The 20,659-nt window shown below is 41.1% G+C and overlaps 4 protein-coding genes across 4 annotated transcripts; 3 read left to right on the forward strand and 1 right to left on the reverse strand.

Annotated features, from left to right (window-relative positions):
* Positions 1-2,446: 2,446 nt before the first annotated feature.
* Positions 2,447-3,003, forward strand: EAE97_001956 (uncharacterized protein; the record flags this gene model as incomplete). The annotated part of the gene is made up of 3 exons (XM_038872467.1): positions 2,447-2,532; positions 2,605-2,700; positions 2,760-3,003. 3 exons carry the CDS (start codon positions 2,447-2,449, stop codon positions 3,001-3,003), a joined length of 426 nt encoding a protein of 141 aa, XP_038737025.1.
* Positions 3,004-4,900: 1,897 nt separating this feature from the next.
* EAE97_001957 (uncharacterized protein) lies at positions 4,901-6,633 on the forward strand (the record flags this gene model as incomplete). The annotated part of the gene is made up of 3 exons (XM_038872468.1): positions 4,901-4,948; positions 5,249-6,563; positions 6,629-6,633. The coding sequence occupies 3 exons, from the start codon at positions 4,901-4,903 to the stop codon at positions 6,631-6,633; spliced, it is 1,368 nt and encodes a 455-aa protein (XP_038737026.1).
* Positions 6,634-9,076: 2,443 nt separating this feature from the next.
* Positions 9,077-11,436, reverse strand: EAE97_001958 (uncharacterized protein; the record flags this gene model as incomplete). The annotated part of the gene is made up of 2 exons (XM_038872469.1): positions 9,077-11,033; positions 11,084-11,436. 2 exons carry the CDS (start codon positions 11,434-11,436, stop codon positions 9,077-9,079), a joined length of 2,310 nt encoding a protein of 769 aa, XP_038737027.1.
* Positions 11,437-13,535: 2,099 nt separating this feature from the next.
* EAE97_001959 (uncharacterized protein) lies at positions 13,536-15,268 on the forward strand (the record flags this gene model as incomplete). Its single annotated transcript, XM_038872470.1, has 1 exon — positions 13,536-15,268. The coding sequence occupies one exon, from the start codon at positions 13,536-13,538 to the stop codon at positions 14,724-14,726; it is 1,191 nt and encodes a 396-aa protein (XP_038737028.1). The 3' UTR covers positions 14,727-15,268.
* Between the last annotated feature and the right edge of the window lie 5,391 nt (positions 15,269-20,659).

Genomic DNA, 20,659 nt, shown 5'->3' on the forward strand with positions numbered 1-20,659 from the left:
CGCTCTCTCAATATTTCTTATAATGATTGCAGCTTCCCCGAAGATCAAAAACATTGAAATCAATCCCAAGTGTCTTCCCTTGGATGAAATTATCGCACAGAATTTTCCAAAAAATACAGCCAGGCATTGGAGACATTTTCCAAAAATTCCAGAATCTCTCTCAAAAATCACCGCAAACACAATCCACCGTTCCTCAATCCATCAAGCTACAAAGAGTTCTCCGTTTCTCTCGCACACCATTCCACAAACCTAGCTGAAATCCCAGATTCTCCCAAAATCGAAGATTCGAATCCTTCAGGAAGACTACCAAATCTTCCCGAAGTAAACATATAAGCTCCACTATTCTCAGATATCAAGTCGAGAGAAGGTGCGCCCATAACTCAGGGTATGCCCTGCAAATCAATGGGTACACTATAAATTTATCCTATGACCTTAGATATGGCCATGCGCATAATCACTTACGTCCAGATGGGGTAGAGTGTAAAAACGATCATGATGCTTTATCAGACATGCAATGTGATGATGGAAGTTGGGAGACTGGTTAGATGTAGAAGTATAAATTTGATGGGGTGAAAATTGGGAATATGCAGTGACTAGGTACTGCGATGGCAGTTACAACATTATCATTAAAAAGATATCGTCAAGTTCAATACTAAAGCACCAGGATATCATTAAGAACACTTGAACCTAAATAAAGCTGCATAGAATATAAAGAGGCAATTTGCAATTGAGTTGTGAAATGATAATATATGTCTGCCGTCGTAGAAGAGACGGCGTGAAGTAACTTGCTTGCAGACTCTAGTATGCACGAATTGGAGGATATGAGAACACAATGAAGAAGTGTGAATATCGGAACTACCAGTAAACCAACAAAAGTACCGGTAGATAGATAAACAATGTGATGATTGCACTATCAAATATAAACAGAGTAAACACAAATCATCGCAAACGAATAACGAAAACGAATCACGTGATGTAAAGACATTAACCAATTCATCAACGATTTTTCAGACACCATCTAAAAAAGGCCGGGAATAAAATCTGGGAATGCTTCTTATTCCCAGCTTCTTAAACATGCCATCAATTTCAACGATTTGAGGTTGGTGTCTTGAAAATGGATGGAATATTAGGGACAAAAAATTAGATGTGCAACAAAACTTTCTTGAGGTAGTAAGCACGTGGTTTCTGACTAAGACGGTAAGGTAAGTTGGTGGGGTGACATCATAGATGTAGAAATGTGATTTGTGTTGAAATCTTACTTATGGATGGCGAATGGTGAATGAAGAGAAATAGATAGAGAGAAGCTCTATATGGCAGAGTCATATTCAGTATCCTCAAATTAATAATTTTAATACTTTCTAATATCACGATTGATTGATCTAGGCATCTATGATAGTCACGTGCCGTTATATAATTTGAAATTGCAATAGAATACCTTATACCTACCGCTATCTCCATCTTCCACTGGAGGCTTTATCGTATTAATTAACTTGCTCAATGCAAACCCAAAAGCAAAAGCAAAAACAAAAGCTTAAGTTTAAACTCATTACAACCCCATAAACGTGTGATCGACATCCATCTCGCTCTTGATCCCGGGGTACGAAAGTCAATCATGATGTCAGTGCGTTCATTGTGATTGTAATCTTACAATGTGATTGTGGCTTAGGTAGTCCCGAATCCTCCATCCCAAGCTGTTTTCAGCTGTGCAAGAAAGGCGAAGCATGTAGTAGGTACGAACACGCCATCACAAAGTCTGGAGATGGATGCATGCACCAATGAGATGAGGGATGTGCAATCATATGTGTTGCTGCGCCGAGTTTATCAGATGTGAGGAATCCGAATATCCGTTTGGGAAGGGGAGGGTTGTTTGGGGTGCGGAGAGGAATGATGTGAAATCTATGTGTGGAATCTATGGAATCTACCTATGGTATTGATGGAATTTATGGAATTTATGGAATTTATGGAATTTGTGAGAGCACAATAACTGCGCCAAAATACTACGCGTACTTACCGTATTATCTACCTACCTAGACACATTTTGATGAGGGTGTGCAGAGTGAAGTTTGAATAAAGAAAATGGGCTCGGCAGATTGTAGATCCATACACTATCATACACTATTAACCAAGAAAAGGTTGGATGCCATGCTTTTTGCGCAGAGTGCCATGAAACTAAGGAAGGTACTGGGTTTGGAGAGAGGTACCAGTTGATGGAGGATAAGAACCTTGGAAAAGTTGGATTCATATGTTGTATTTTGTATTTTGTATTCACCTCTTTCGATAGGTACTTTTATGACTTCTTGAATTTTGATTTCTTTGTTTTTTCTTCCACAACTTTTCAACACAACAACAAACTATATTTCATACCACTCTCGATATCCTCCGAAATATTCGATACGATTCAACAACACTTCTAGAAAGAAAAGAAAATCAAAGAGAGATCAACAATATGGGTGTTCTTCCAATTGATACTCGTGAAGCTCTTCATTTGAATGAGCTCACTTCGAGAGCGAGGTGTTATCGCAATGGTTATGGGTTCGTGTTCTCTCATTGTTTACTACTTCCTTTTGATTCATCATTTCAATCAGAAACTAACTCCCATTCCAGTTATTACAGATGTAATTCCGCCTGGAGTCGTTTTGGAAGATGGATTCTCGCTGGTGTATTGATATTCGTCGGTCTCATATTACTTTTTGCCATCATGTAAGTATTATATTTATTCTCTCCCTCTCCAACCCACAACCCAAACCTAACAACTCCAGGTGCATTTCCAGACGTCGTCGCCGCCGCAACCAAATCAGCTCCACAAACCAACCCATGGCATACACCCAACCCGCGGCCACCTACGGCCAAGCACCCGCCAGCTACAATTACTCGCAGCCGCAACAATCGTATGCGCCGCCGGCGGGTGCACCACCCACGTATGGTGGTGCGCATGCGGGTGCGAATGCGGATTACTATGGGACGAGTGGGGTGACGCAGCCGGCGAATACTTATGCGAAGTAGAGGGTTGTGATGGAGGATGGGGAGGGGGAGGAATGATGAGAGGATTACATGATACCTGTGGAGATGGAGTTGGAGACATGCGTTCGTACATATTGGTACGAGTGATACGATTGATACAACTGCGAATGCGAATGCAAATGCTGGATAATGATTAATGGATAATATGTTGGCGTTAGCGCTGGTTTCTGGATGGACGGATGGATGGATGGGATATGGATTTACAGGATTTTCAATGACAATTCATTCATTCATTCACTCATTCTACTTATGTATCTGTGATGCTTTATGGAACTCTATTATTGTGAAGATCTATCTCTGTGATATTGAGACAATAACGTAGACATACTAATTTTATGGCTCTCACTCACTCAAGTCGTTCCTACTAGGTAAGTCAGCTATGATATTCCGTACACTACTGGGTAAATGTGATCCCTCTTAATTCCACGAAAGAATGAAATATGATACCATTCACCCCTCATCCTATACTCTCCTACAAAATTCACTAGAACTAGAATTTCAAATCGGGTCATCTAGTAGTACCTAGGTACCTGATGAATGGATTCTCCTCCCCATATTCCCAAAATCTCCAGCTTGTTTGGTTTGGTGACGCCCGATTTTGAGATAATGTGGCTTAATATTTCCTCGCGCCACCTAGGCACAGCCACAATCACTTCAGGGATCCAATCTCTTGGCTCCAGCTAGCGTTGAATTTGTGGAGTATGTGAGTGAGTGACATCCTATTTGGGTGGGTACCTAGATGTTCTTCTTCTTGTGCGACGTTGGAGTATACAACACTCCATCTAAACATGGGCCACCAATCATCTTGTATTTTACCACCTTATGGGGATATGCCTGTGAATGGAGTGTGGCATACTTTCTGGCCGCATGAGTAGGTAGGTAGCACAAGCAAAAACGATATCAACGGCGGCGCCAAATGGAGTATCAATTGTGAGGTTGTTTACTGGGTTCGATGTTTATTCTTTCCTTCCCTTTCTAAATCTCAATAAAAACAAGATCAATTGATCTACACGACACAACCAACACAAATTCCCTCAGGTCTTACAAGGAAACTTCCATTTGATGCCGGTGCCTTGAGCTAAGAAATCGAGATGAAAACGTTTGTGCATATACGTTTGTGCATATTTGGTTTTTGATTTCTTTAGTGGTGGGAGCTTTGCATTGCTGCGCATCCTACCTTGTGGCTTTTGGTCGTATTTTGCGGGAGTATTAGTGCGAGTGTTGATGGTGGTTGTTGTTGCTTTTTTAGTAAAGTAAATATGGAGAGAAGTTTTTGGTGTGAGTGGGTGTTTGTTGTGTTTCGATGGATGTGCTTTTTTTCATTAGATTTCGTTTCTCTTGCGGGTATTTTGTTGAGTGGGCGATTTTCAGATGTCCAGGGAGTATTCAATATGTCTTGTTTGGTGTTCTCATTTGGTGTATCTGGGTTCTCAGATTTCATTCTTCATATTGAGTTTGTTGGAAGTCTACTAGATTTTTCTACTTTTTCCTATCGATTTCTTAGGGAATTGGTAGTCTATTTCCAGAAAAAAGCCTGGAAAATGGCTTTGCATCCTAAGACACCTCGACGGTATGGACGGATAGGTTGCATGGGAATGTATGAGTTCTTTTGAGAGTGTCTGCAATGCGGGGATTTGAAATGGATTTGTTATGCTTTTGGAAGTATATACCCGTTTATTTCAAAAACGTTGTCGATTAGTGACAATCATTAATGTGTTGATGATAAGTCTGAGATATGTTAGTTGCCGTCGTTTTCAAATTGATGCAAGGCATATTCTGAGAATTGTTCCTTCATATTTTGGTGATTGATTAGTTCATCTATCAAGACTCTTTAAACATACCAATGGGGAAGCATTTTTCATGGAGACTTGTAAAAAGCATGGAATCAAAACCTGCAGTATACACCGACGGGAGTCATTGCACACTGGTAGTCTGGTAAAGCAAATCTCTTATACATTTGCTGTGAGAAGTATGTAGATATTTGAAGCATGTTTTATCACTCAGTTATATTTTTTATCAAATTGATAGGATTATAAGGGGGGAAGTGTAAACATTTCTATTCAGGATCTATATTGATATTTAGAATGCTATCCTTATTCTGATATCGTTTCATTATTTAAAGTTTATTTTCAAATTTCATAGTTGAGCATTAAATCTTTGCATCTTCCTCGATTTACTCGAAAATCTATAAACTATATCGATCTCATTTTATACTTTATTGAAAGAGAACGAAATACGAGTTCTCGAGATATTACCATTCGAAGAATTCTCCGAGACCATTAATACTATCTGCCGTATTATCTCCCTGGCATCTGGTACTTCTACTGAGACCTATGTTGCATTGTCATACACATGGGGAAAACCGAACGATACTTCCTACATCTGCATCAATGGTCACAAACACAAAGTCACTCCCAATCTGGAATCGGCTTTGAGACATCTGAGAGGCCACAAAGCTAAAGTTGTTATTTGGGTGGATGCTGTTTGTGTCAATCAGAATGACATTCCCGAGAGAGATACACAATTGAAAATGATGGCGGACATTTACAGGAAAGCCGAAAAAGGGCTTTCATGGTTGGGGGAGGAGTCTGACGATAGCTCGCTGGCGTTCAGAATGATCCAAAGATGGGCCTCGCTGGGTATTCCACATGGGATGTCACGAGGAGAACTATCCGCATTTTTCAAAAACACACTACAAGATGAGATATTCATGCCAAGATCTGTTACCGCTCTCAAGAAAATGCTGCAAAGACCATATTGGAAGCGAGTCTGGATACTACAAGAAGTTACCCTGCCTCCCATAGTAACGATGCAATGTGGGCATGAACTTCTACCATTCAGTGTAGTGGGGGTTTTCGCTTACATAATGCAAGATATTCAAAAGGAATACCATAGCGGTTTTTGGAGCAGCTTTGTCCATGACCTGATACCTACAGATACGGATACTATATCATTAATTCAATGGACCTTTTACCGAATGCTAAAATCGGTTGACTACGAGAAAGACGAAGCTCCACACTTACTGCATCATCTGTACGCATCTATATCTCTCGAAAGCACTGATCCGAGGGATCAAATATTTGCACTTCTTGGACTTCCTGGTTTCGAAAAATATCGATCGCTGGTTCGCCCAAGCTATATCAAGTCAACTTCAGAAGTGTTTTCTGAAGCTGCCCGTATCATGATTGAGGAGGAGAACAATCTGGATGCCATAGTTTTTGCTCGCAGCTTACGCTTATGCTGCTCGAACCTTCCACTGCCATCCTGGGTGCCTGACTGGACAGCTAGGGGCACCATTCTCGCCCCTCTCGTACATTTCAGGGGGAAAAGTCATGACCCTGTAGCTAAGTTATCTGATTACGTCAATTTTTCAGCGGATGGCCAAATACTATCAGTCACTGGTCTTTTACACGATGAAGTGTCTGTTTTGAAGGGTCGTTATTCCACTGCACCAATGAAGAGTCACGGCGAGTGGGAACAGTTATCTGATCTTAAAGATAATTCGTTACCAAATGGCCTCACGGTCTCACAGGCTGTGTTTCGTATTTTCGTGGGAATGGATGCAAACTCTACCCTTGATTCTCAACGGAGGAAAAACATCCCAAAGTTTAACTTGGAAGCTACAAGCTTTGCGGCGATATGTGCGATAGAACAAACCTGTATAGTACACTACAGTCACCGTGCACTTCTATTAGCCGAAACTCCATAAAACGCGTTTTTTCATGCGTTACACTTCTACAATTATATTTTATTATTTTAATTATGCTTTCAATTCATAATGTATGATGTATTAGAGGTACACAAAATAATCCTTATAAGCATCTTACTCCATATATGTAGCAAAATAGTAAGTAAGGTAAAGAAAGGCTTCAGTTTCTATCGAATTGTAAAAAGCTTTAAATTTTTTTGTGGAATTATATGATATATCTTTTTGCAAAATTTAGTATATAATAATAATATATATCTATTATATATTAATTGATTTAAATTATATATTAAACAAAACAAACGAATATTATTACAATATATACAATTATTTCTAAAAACTATATATAAATAGATTATTTAAAAGGTTGAGCTTAATTGTAGTATTAGAACTATTAAAAAGATTTTAATTGAATATGATATAGCTAATTGGAGATATAAGAAGAGATTAGAGCTTATATTAGTATATACTGCTAAACAACTTAAATAATATTTAGCTTATAGGGGGTTGACAATTAAAGAATAGAACTTAGTTATATAATTAGATAAATGCTCTGTAGAATAAGAAAGAAGAAAAAGATCAGAATAATACTTTTACATTAATTTTTAGAAATAGAATTTAGAAATGATTAAAATGTATAATACAAATAAGAATATAAAGATTATATATTAGAGAAGCTTTTGGGATATTGAAAGGAGCAATTTATATATAATGAATAGGGATTTTAAGAGTGCGAAATATAAGTATAGTATTAAATCTTATTTCGAGATTCTTGAAGCTAAAGTAGACTTTATTTTCGAAAAGCTTAATTCAGGATATAAATTTGTATAGGATAATACTTCTATTCATTGTGTTTATAAAGTACAAGATTGGTTTCAAAAGAAAGAGATTTCTTTATTAAAAAATTAACCTTTTTATTCCTTTGATTTTAATTCTATAAAATATATATAATGAGCTCTAAAAATAAGAATATATAAAATGTTTTCTAATATCGTTATTGATAAAAACGAATCAGAATATATTCATCAAAGACTAAAGAGTTATTTATAAATAGCTTGGGATACATTAAATAAAGAATTATTTAATAATTTGAAAGCTAATATATCTTCTAGAATTGAGGCTTATATTATAGCGAATAATTAATATATTAAATATTAACAAATTAAAAGTCAACAATAGAATAATTTTTATATATATTAATAATATAAAAATACATTATTCATTTATTCAAATTTAATAATTTTATAATTCTTAATTGATTTAATATTTAATATTGAAAAAGGGTGGTGCAATATGTGACACCATAAAATAAGCGGGGGGGCGGATATAAGTGGCCTAGTACTGTACTGAACCTTCTCGGTCAAGATTTATTCAAAGTCTCAGAGATGATCAAGACCTTGATGGATCCAGATTTTCATCGATTTGATATAAACACTGTCGAGAGACTTTCACAGATATCTGGCCGAATGCTTTTCGAGACAAAGAATGGGACACTAGGATTTGGACCTTTGGGTGCAATCCTAGGAGACAAAATATTCCATTTGATCGGGTACCCTGAAGATTTTATCCTATGGAAGATCGATGATCATTATCGTTTAATCGGGGATACACAAATTGTTCGGGCAAAACTCCCTTCTTTCACTGATGGTGGTTACGAAGTTATCGAGATATATTGAATTGCATTTCAAATCGGATGATGCCGCCTGGGTAGTGGGTGAAAAACTTGGGCTCTATCCTGGAAGGTCAGGTGGGAGTTTTATGGTACCATCCGGTGCTGTCGATAAATATGCAGCTGTATCCCACCATTTTTTTCCCATGCAGGAAAGGACTTATGATTTTGCAGAGGCTTGTTTGGTTGGTTTCGGGACGAGAACACGTAATATGTTTCGGTCAAGCTGGGTTGGGTTATCGTCAGGTGGAGGAGCTCATCTTGATACTGGCGTTTTGTTTTTGATACCTACCTACGACGTTACATGTGTTGATGATTTTCTGTACATTGATGAGCGTACTCTGGCGTTTCCGGGTATCTTTTTGTTTTCTTGTTATCTTTGTGCTTGGTGGGGGTTTGTAGAGTCAGAGTATTGGTACTGGGTGCTTGGGTTTATGAAACCATGTTGATCGTCTGATAGTGAGTTAGTTGTTTGTTGGCGTTGAGATCATGAGGTAAAATGTATGTATGAGATCATTTCGATTCTCAACGATTGAGGGTTTAGGATATAGTAAGTCTCAAAACAAGTGTCCTATGGTTTACGATTGATACAAAAAGAATCACATCTCACTACTTATCAGCCCTCCTCATTCATCTCTCCATTTTCTCCTCTCAGTCCCCCACGTTCCTCCCTCCCCATTCTATCTAACCACAACCCCCATCCTCGCTCTCAAATCCTGCACACTAAACCCTACCATAACTCCTATCTCCCCCTCCGGCACAACCCAATCCCCCAATACCGTATCCCAATAACTCACATCTCTCCTCTGCACCGAAAACACCACTTCTTTCTCCTCTCCCCCCTCCATCTCCACCTTTTCAAACCCGCGCAACACTTTCTTCGGGGTTTCTTCGGGCGTAGTTTTTTCCGGGAGAGAAATATACATTTGGAAAACTGTGGCGCCCGTACGATTTCCTGTATTTTTGACGCTGGTGGTGAGGGTGAAGAGAGGGGTATACAGATCTGCGTTTCCGCCTGGGAGGATGGGGAAGAGGGGATCCGGACGCGCGGTGACGGATTGGTTTGTGAGGTTTTGGATGGAGGGAGAGGAAGTGAGATTGAACGTCGTATAGCTTAATCCGCATCCGAATTCGTAGAGGGGAGTTACATTTTTCATTTCGAAACCTCGGTAATCGATTGCGAGGCCTTCGGTGAAATTACTTTGCCAGGCATTAGCTCCCTTGGTTTGGACTTCGGAGTTGCTGAGATTCACGATGGGGATGTGCATGTCTGTTTCGTGGATGGGGATTGTGTAGGCGAGTTTTCCGGAGGGGTTGACGTCCCCGAAAAGGATGTCGACGATGGAGTTTCCGGATTCTTCGCCAGGGTAATGGGCGAGGAGGATGGCGGAGACGTTGGGGTTTTGGGTAAAGGGGAGAGTGTTTATCCCGGAGGAGTGAGTGACGACGATGGTGTTGCCGTGGCAGAAAGATGCGACGTTGTTTACGACGAGGGTGGAGTTCCAGTCTAGGGGGTAGGATTCACGATCTACACCTTCTGAGGAGAAGGTTTTGAAGAATACGAGACAGATTTCTGGGGTGGGGTAGATGCTGCCGAAAGAGAAGGTGGAAAGGAGTGCGTTGTTGGTGAGATATTGGATGCGTGCGCCGTATGTAGCGGCACGGTTTCGGAGGGCAGCGAGAGGGGATACGAGGGTAGTGTGACGAGCGGAGCCGGATCCACCGCCGATATCGAGGGTGCCAATGTCGAAGCCGTTGGTGGGGACGTCTAGCGGCCAGGAGAAACCGTCAGTAGGGTCGGGAGCGGAATTGCCGAATATGCCTATATTTAGGGGTTTGGATAATGGGAGTATGTTGTTGGTATTCTTTAAGAGGACGGTTCCTGCAGAGCCGATTTTTCGTATCAGAGAGGAGTGATTAGCGCGGACGTCACGGGCGGGAATTTGGTCGCCGAAATCGAAGCCGTACATGTTTGCTAGGACGTATGCTTGGCTCGGGTCGGGAGTGGGATAATCGCTGTATTGATTAAGGAGAAAATAAGGTGTCATGATTCGGGTGACCATATCGTCTAATCTATCTTCCGTCATATTGCCCGCTTGGATGGCGGAGATGAGATGGGGACCGAAATATGTTTCACCGGTATATATGGCGCTTTGGGAAACGTACCCAGGCATGTCCATATCGAGACCTGCGTTTGCGGCAGGATATCCGGAATGTGTGGCGAACCAATCCGAGACGACGTAGCCTTGGAATCCCAATTCGCCTTTCAGGATATCGTTGAGTAGATGCGGATTTTCACATGCGTAAGTTCCATTGACGCGGTTATAGCTACACATTATTGAAGTGGTACCAGCACGTACTGCATCTGTAAAGGGCCAGCGATATAATTCATGAAGGGTTCGATCATCGATATTGGCAGAAACCGCATCGATGTTCGTTCCGTCTGGAAGTTGGGAGTTGGTTCGCTGGGTTTCTTGTTCATTGCCGATGAAATGTTTGGAAGAGGTTTGGACCCCAACGCTTTGCATGCCGGTTATGGAAGCGGTCATTAGATGACCGGTGAGATAGGGATCAGGGGAAAATCCTTCCCAATTGCGACCTCCCAAGGAATGACGACCGAGGGGTCCTGCTACTGGTCTTGGGGGTTTTAGTTTTGGTCTAGACGATGATGTGAGATGAAAACATACCCTAAAGCAACATGCGTACCCTTCTCTCTAAATTCCTGCCCCAACGCCCTGTAACTTTGGAATACCAAGTCACGATCCCATGTTGCAGCTAATGTGACACCAGAAGGAAAAACACTGATGAGATCTTGACGAGCAACAGCGGCGGGTCCATCGTTCAAACAAATTCCTGTGAAATTGAGACGCGGGATGGGACTGATGTTGCCGATACAATTCATGAACTCGCCGTCGAGAGTAGTGGCATGGTAGGTGCCTGTTACCATGTTTGATCTTTCTGTGATGTTTAATTGGCTGACGAAATTGCGAGCGAGGTGGCGGGCGTGGGTCCAGTTTGGGGAAAGGGGCGCTGGGTACATGTTAGAAGTGAGCGAAATGGGATAGGGGAAGCGGGAGTGGAAATGAATAGAGAGAGACGGAGATGGAGTATTGGGTAAAGGGTCAAGTGTGTTAAACAACGAAGCTTGGGAGGCTCGGGAGAGACACAAAACCTTCTCCATTTGTCTAAAGTTCAACCACACGAAGATTGATTTCTCAACTGTTGAATTGATCACCATAGACTCGTGACCTTAAATCGGCACAAGCCATACTCCCTTGCTACAAGAAATGAAAATCAAACAACCCACAAGCAAAACTATCACCAGAAATGGCTGCAACTTCATTTCTCCCACCCCAAAAATACAGAACCGCACATAAGAAAGGTAAAAGTCTCATCTTACATACTCCAGAAAATCCGACATGAGATGGAGGAAGAACTCGGTCTTTCACTCTTCATATATTGTATTTATATCCATAATGAAAAATCACCACCCAGAGTTATTTTTTTGAGGGTTATGATGTGTTGTCAATCTCCTATTCAGTTCTGCTTCGTAATTTGAATCAAAATAATCAAAGAATGAGGTCAAAAGACAAGTTACTAATCGTAATAGCATATCGTGTGGAGGAACGAACATCTTGGCGCCCGAATACGCGTATAGAAAGAGACTAAACGCGTATAGCGAGGCTAACCGCGTATAATAATGTATGAAAGCCGATCATACTTTCAGGATTTAGAGATCTTCGACATCTTTGTTTCAAAATATAGAGAGGAACTTTAAAGAATTCCGACGGTATTCAAAGCCCGTGACAATAATAGAAATGAATCGCAGAAATATATAAACAGATGATCGGTACATGCAGAAACAGCTTTGGCGATGAAAAAGATATGTGTACGCCTTTCAACTTTAAGTAGATATCAATAAGTCGTCTGTAATGCCTACATCGACTGACTATCATGGGCGATGGTAGTAACGCGGGTTCAAGATCGTAGAGAAGAGCATGACAAAAATTCTGAGGATGTAGATCAGACCCAAACAATGCGATTGAACATAAAGTCATGATTGTAGACTTTTTTCGATCAAATAATAAGACACAATTTGGATGACAAGGACAAGTTTTTGAAGATTGAGAGTGGAGATACTAGGTACCTACCTACCTAGTATGAAGGGAGAACTCAATGAAAATGTCACTTGACATCTAGTCGTATGATATTGAGCTTTACAAGTCTAGTCCCAACTCAGTCTAGCGTTTGGAACCCAACTAAATACCTACTCAGTGGGTTTTCTCCCTTTTCCCTACTCTGTACTTCATGTCTTTGCTACTCGTATTCTCTTCTATGCTGTTTCCCAAAAGCACTGAATCAATTACTTCGTTGCTGAACCAAGTTCGAAGCCTTGAATAATACTCCGCACCTGCTACTTCCTGTCATGATATGACGGATATCTTCACCCTAGATAGAAGGTACATCCCCACCTCATCTCCGACCCCGGATCGATAGCTTTAGCTATCAACTATAACTACCGAAAGCACCGATGTTTCCTATCCCGCTTTAGACCACTCAATAATGCTAAACACATGCAGTCGCCATCAACCCTTTTCATCTCCACCTTGAATCAATTTCTGTTTCTTCCAATCATACACACTGCACAGCTTCCCAGCTCTATATTAATCGGGCTCGATTAATCTTCAATACGTACGCATGGGGATGGTTGTGGCGATGATGCTCTGTTGAAGTTGGGGAGAATGCGGGGTTAGTTATTGGTTTGTGGGGCTCAAAACAATATAACTCAAGATGGTTGATGATGAGGGTTTCTTGTGGGGATTAAGGTGCCGGAATCGACAGGGAAGGGGACTAAACTCAATGTCGCAACAACATTCACTCAGAATTTCTTCATCCTCCTTTAATTAGGTATGGAGATAGAGGAACTAGAACTGAATATGGTTAGACCATAGCCAGTTCGCTGAGGTATACAGTAGCAAAACTCAGACCACATTCGGGTGTTCGATTATGTCACGATCTCTCGACCAAGAGACCTCAAGAGTATAAGAACCGAGAATGACTCCAGTGTTTCATCCTCATCTCATCTTTCTCATCATCTTATTAACCACACACAGTTCGAAGTACTCGGTGGAGATCAGTATGCGTTCTTTAAATCTAGCTACCGCTACTGCTTCACTTCCGGCTTTGACGCAAGCTCTTACCCTGACCGATATCTGTACACCAACTTATCTCGCAGCCAACTTTCCAGCTGTCGATTTCTATGATGGGATAACTCTTGATCCAACATCCATCACAGCCAAAACGGTGACAAATACCATAGCATCGAGTGTGTTTTATCCAAATGATGTGATCGATTACTGTGCTGTTACTTTCAAGTACTCGCATAATGGTCTAGATGACAGTGTGCTCCTAACATACTGGGTGCCTGCACCAGCAAATTTTCAAAATCGCTACCTTTCGACAGGTGGTGGTGGATATGCCATCAATTCAGGAGCTCAATCATTGCCTGGAGGAGTTGCATATGGCGCAGTTGCTGGTGACACTGATGGTGGTTTTGGAATTTTCCAGAACAATGTCATTTCAGATTTTCTCCTTGCAGATGGAACACTTAATTGGCAAAAGGTCTACATGTTTGGATATAATGCTATTCATGAAATGAGTGTCATTGGAAAGGAATTTACTACATCGATTTTCAATATGACAGCTAACAATACTACGTTATATTCTTACTATCAAGGTTGTTCGGAAGGTGGTAGAGAAGGGTGGAGTCAAGTTCAAAGATTTGCGGATCAATTTGACGGAACAACAATTGGTGCACCGGCTTTCAGATTTGCATTCCAGCAGGTTCAGCATCTTTATTCAAATATTGTGGAGAAGACTCTGGGCTATTATCCACCGCCTTGCGAATTGCAAAAGATTGTGAACGAGACAATCATTGCTTGCGATCCATATGATGGTAAAACAGATGGAGTCGTCTCGCGAACAGATCTTTGCACGTTGAACTTCAATATTTCAACACTTTTGGGCACACCATACTCTTGCCCAGCATCGACAGGAAGTCCATTTTCCTCTCCTACACCCGCACAAAATAGTTCAATCTCGGTAAAGGGTTTGGCCATTGCCCAGAAAATCCTTGACGGTCTTCACACCACTGACGGTAAACGCGCTTATTTCTCATATACTCCATCCTCCACTTTACAGATGCTGCCACAGCATATAACGCCACCACGGGTGAATATGGTCTTAGTATTACCTCTCTTGGTGGTTCATTCGTTGAAGTCCTTCTGGATCTCAAAAATGGTTCAAACATCCAATCTCTCGAGGGAGTAACATACGATACTCTCCGCGACTGGATTGAAGATGGTTGGAACCGATACAATGATGTTCTCATGAAAAACTGGCCAGACCTCACCCCCTACAAAAATGCAGGCGGAAAAATTATTCATTTCCATGGCGAATCTGATTACAGTATTCCGACCGCCTCATCCGTTCGCTACTTCGAATCCGTGCGAGAAATCATGAACCCAGGTCTTTCGTATAATGATTCTGTCGCTGCAACTAATGAATTCTATCGATTATTCCTTGTACCAGGTGGTTCGCATTGTGCAGTTAATACAGCGGAACCTAATGGACCATGGCCACAAACGAACTTGCAGATACCCATTGATTGGGTAGAGAATGGGGTGGCACCTGTCACTTTGAATGCGACAGTTTTGCAGGGGGCGAATAAGGGTACAAATCAACAGATCTGCGGATGGCCTCTGAGGCCGTTCTGGACGAATAATGGAACGATAATGGAGTGCCAGTATGACCAGGAGAGTATTGATTCCTGGATGTATGATTTGGATGCTTTTGACATGCCAGTTTATTAAACTTGGTTGAAACGTTTGGTGAAAAAGTTTGGGGCATTGGTTCATTAGCATTTATGGTTATGATTGAGAAATGAAGAATGGTGGATAGTTCTGGAATGTTGTAATACATCGCTGTATTTATTGTATATATCAGATTTATCGCACCAAATGATTAACCTTAATATACATGGATATCCTTCACACTTTTGCTCTGTACCAACGATAAATATAATCCAAATTCTAATCACAGATTATTGTTCTTGATCTGGTCAATTCCTGATATACATCAAATGTCTCATGCTAAAAATGGACCGAGTGAACATCGGACGAGGAATGGATGTAGAAATTCAATTCTATACTTTCCTAACCCAGAAGCACGATTTTAGCAGTAGTCTGAAAATTAATGAGATAAATTAGAGGTGAGGATATCTAGCTCATCGCACTTTACTCTCCAGATCATGCTTCTTGAAGAATAGTTTGACGAATTTAGATTGTCTATCGATTACTCTGGTTTCTTGCGACAAGTCCACGAGATACGTTTGCGCCATTATACCTACCACTTCAACGCTTTGTCCCAATGCAGTGCAATCTATTGACGGCGTAGTAAGTGAGGCTCGACGTTGTAAAGACTTCACGATACAATTTCCTAAGATAAGGTTGATCATTTGGCTGGAATTTGGGCCTAAAGGTATTCTGGGTGGTTTCAATAAGTTCAATTCGTTACGAGCTGGCTCGGTCATGTGATTGAGGCAGAGCATCGATGGGTGCACAAACAAATTGAATTGTGACTGTTCGAATTCCATAACCCTGGGATTCGGGCAGAGACGTCGTTATTATCTTTCTTCTTCTCTTTTCAAGACCTCTCTTTTCTCTTCATGTCGAATATCATCCTATAATGTTCAACGGTAACGTCACAAAATTGCCAAGTCCATGTTCTCCGTTTGCTGATGCTTCGATAGTCGTGATGGCATATGCGTTGAGTTTCAGTACTACTTGAAAAACGATTAGTTATAAGTCGCGAGCAGAGAAACTTTGGGTGAAATCAAGATCTTTCCAACTCAATATCAGTTTTGTGTTCATGTTTTCTCCAACATTTTCTTTTTCGCGATCCTCTCGGAATAATGTGCATACCAAAGTTTACAGGCTTTGTTCAAGAGACTTCCACTGTCAATCCAGACTGTTCTCTTCACCGGGTAGCTGTGTCCAAGTGATACCACAGTATGGAAGTTTTTACCAGAAACCGGTGTCTGTTGTGGGAGTTTGGTATACATTCGCGTGTCAATTGGCTTTGCGATATATCAGGGTATCACATTACAGCCGCATGGATCTGCCGTGATCATTTGAGATATGGAATCTTTTGTTTCCTCCATACATTTCCCTTGGAAAGCAATGCAGCTTTCCGTCGAATCTTTGATTCATGTCACAGATGATAAGTTTTCATCACGTTATCTCTTCGATGCCTTCCTGCACTCATTTTCAATTGCGAAAATGGGGGGAATTTTTACGTCAAACCACTTTTTTTTTCCTTTTTTCTGTCTTGTCTCAATATTTCAATCTTAATCTTCAAGCACCAAAAATCTCGATTTCATGTGGTTGAGAATTCATATCCTGTTAGTCTTGATGCCATCATTGGTGAACTCTTCGGCACCCACAGATACAATTCGAGATGCAGATATGCTGCAACTGAGATACCTGGATAATGATAATAATAATATGCAGCCTTCGACAGTAGGTTCTCCTATAATTGGAGTATCATGAACAAAATAATACGGAAACAACAAGGAGACACGGGATGCAAAACCATTGGTATATACTCCGCCAGGCGAATCACAATTGGTCTTCATTGCATTAGCGATGAACATCATACGTGCTTTGGGATGCTTTTGATGGGACTATGTTGAACTTACGAGTTATACAGTCACCTTTTCTACAAAGTAATCTTTGGTAACTTTAGCTGGAGACGGATTGGACCACGGTTGACACAAATATATGCACTGATGTCCCAGATCTCATTGATATCGTTGGAACTCCCATTGTAGATCCAGCAAAAGATCATCTAGAATTTTCTCCGGGATATACAAAAATGAAGCTGCTAATGGGGGTGTCGCTAATGACAAGAAATCCCATGGTATTGGCAGTGTAGGCAATAGTATACTACAGTGAAACTGTAGCGCGTATTAGCATATTGATATTGCAGCTAATACATATAGAGAGGAGGCTATACCATTCTCATACATATTCATGTATTTAGAGAATACTAACAATATACTGAAATACTGGAATCTAATATAAAATATACATTCCTATTCAAATTAAATAATAAAATTCTATTTCTTATTTCAAATTAAATAGGAATCCCTTATTTCTAGTCTAATTTGAATAGGAATGTATATTTTATATTGGATTCCAATATTTCAGTATATTGCTAATAATATTAAATAACTAAATGATATTGAATACTTTCAGTGATATTGAATTCTATACTACATACGTATATATTTCGAAAAAAACTCGATACGTATCACTAAACTAACCCGTATACGAAATACGGGAAATACTATTGCCTACACTGGGTATTGGGGGATCTTGCGCTGACAGGTAAATAGGGCTTTACAAATTCTATGCTGTTGATATCATTACTCTTCAGGACATCACTAGCCTTAGCAGGTTAGTAGGTTCTTTGATCTCCAAGCTATTCATGATTACATTGTTGGGTACTTTTGTGGCAGTACTGTTCTTCAGAGACCATCTGTCACCTTCACCGATGACGTGGTGATTGGCGCATTTGGAGGGTATTGTGAGCTTTTCAATTAGACTGGGGAATGGGTTGAAGTTCGCGCAACCTCCGGAATTGGCTCCACGTCCATTTTCACCATGGAGTCAAGTCCAAGCGATCAGTTAGTCGTTCCATATTTTAAGACTCAAGAAGGTGGGAAAGCTGGAGTATGAGAAGGGGACAAGGGCTTGGTGACAGATGGATGTCGACTGTTCCTTGCTACTGGGCACTTTGATAATTCTGCGGTATATGCAAACAAACCAAGTCAAAAGGATTTGACTCTGGTTGATATGTCTGTCATTCATTGAGTCTAGGTTCAAATGATACATATTCGTAGCTTACACTATCTAGGCTTTCCGACAGTCTTTTACAAGCTGGGATATGACAATCAAGGCGCGCCGCTGATTATTTTGTTCGGACGAAGGCCATCCAATTCTGCAGGAGCTGTGGAAATAAGTCAAAAACCAAATGGGCCCTTAGCTCACTTTCGTGTTGTATTACTAAGGCTTCTTCAGGGATGCCGACTACTACTACATCCAAAGGCCAAGCTGGTACAGGGTTTTTTTGTTGGATTTCCGACCCAAATGCTGGACTAAAGGCCTCCAATGTTGTACCTGTAAATGAAACCTTGAATTTAATTTCAATTTCGCCAACTAGAGGTCTCATAAGTTTCAATGTCCATGTTTTGGAAATGGGCGCTTGTATGTATCGGATGTAAGTGGTAGTGTCATATGCTTCGAATTTCCGGTTGCTTTACCTCTTCAGCGTAATCAGCCAGTCGACTTTTGTCAAGTTGCTGTTGGCTCCACCGGACTCCAACTATCGATTGTACCGCCGAAATTGCCATCACTTCAGTAAACGGTCGGACAAAAATTTGCCGGTACGGAGTATCTTCTGTATTTCGGATGAGAGACACCTCTCTATCACAGCTGATTTTGACAGACACGCAACGTTGATATTGAAATATTGCTCCAACAGCAGCGGAATAGTATGTTCGTATTTGATTTTAAATTTGGAGATCTGATTCTTTCGAAGTAGTAAACCGTCCTTGAACAAATTTGCATTCAGTTGCCTCGGAGATACGACACAGGCACGCGGGGGAGATGGTACATTTGTATCTGTTTACTATGACAAGCACCGAGTGTGCACTTGTCCCGGATTCAATTCCCGGGCTCTCAATTCTTCAAGCAGCAGTAGTAGTTCAAATATCAACTTCTATCACATAGTCCTCTTCATCTCTCCACCAGCGATCACTTCATCCAAGATTCCACAGCCACTTCTTCTACCACTGCGCCCTTCACTACAAATTCTACTTCTACGTTGACCACCTCGGTCGTACCTGCCTCGACTTGACTTGTGACCATCCAATCTATCGGCTCAAACACCTTCGTAGGGTGCTATACCGAAGCTACCGTCGGAAGAGCGCTAATTGGGAACACTTATGCAAATAATAGGATGATTGTTGAAAGCTGTTATGCTTTTCGTTCCGCATTTATCTGGTTTGACATTGAATGTTGGAAAGAGTGTATGAAATTCTCAAGCACCACCATACCTTTTTTTTATTCAAGCTAAAACTGTCTATAGGCTACTTTGAGAATGTCATCAACGCAGGCAGTTTTGTGTCTAAATCGGGGGGTACTTGTTCCTTGACTTGAATGGGAAATTCCTCGGAATACCTAAGTCTAGTTTCCATGTTTACAACCGTTGGAGTTTACTAAATAGCATGACTTAGTGCGGTGGATCACCTCGTTTGCAGATGTATTACAACGGCACAGGCGCTAATTCAAGCTTGAGCTCCATTCCCTCAACCAACCCGGTCTCTTCCTCCGTTCAAAGTGGTGTGATTGCCTCTTCAATATCCTTATTGTTGTCCTCCAGTGCACTAGTTTCACTTACCTCCTCAGCCGCCTCATCCACAATAGATACACGATCCAGTACTCCCTTAGCGATTTCTTCAGTCGCTCCTTTCCCATCAAATGATAATCCATCAATCAAAACATCAACCACTCCTTCGGTAGCCAGCACAGCAACGTTCGAATTTGCGTCTATAGGTTTGTTTCAACGACCCCGCAGGCAAACCATATGGATGACAAAATCTGCCCAAATTGTTCTACAAAGATTCATTGAGCCCCAAACTTTGCAGTTCTTCTCTCAAGTCACTGCTTAAATCCCTATCACCTACAAATACATTGCACTAGAATATGGACGGGAATATTACGCGGGATAGGTGCCGCCAAACCCTGAACCAAGTAGTCTAACGGGAGCGCACGCGTGTATCATGACTTGCAAGGGTGATCTCAAGCAGAGTTGCGGGGGTCCGAATATGTATAACTTTTAAGACGGCGTGGACGGCTCCAGCTGTGCTGGTGCGGTGAGCACGGCTAGTGTTTGAGGGAGTCAAAAAACCGCTTTTAGAAGAAGTGTGATTCGATTGAATGAACGACGTGCATATTAGATGGGGACGTTGTTGAGGATATGCTTTTGCTAATTGTTGGTCTTGCTGATATTTTCACAGAGAATTCGTTTCTTACATTGTTCCTCAACTTCAGATAACACCATTTGCAGAAGTCGATTTCTTCGCTACTTGGTCAAAGCAAATGATTCATCCCTTGACTGTCTTGAGACTGTACGCATTT

This window comes from Botrytis byssoidea (assembly GCF_014898295.1).
Source record: "Botrytis byssoidea strain MUCL 94 chromosome Unknown BBYS_003, whole genome shotgun sequence".
Taxonomy (NCBI): domain Eukaryota; kingdom Fungi; phylum Ascomycota; class Leotiomycetes; order Helotiales; family Sclerotiniaceae; genus Botrytis; species Botrytis byssoidea.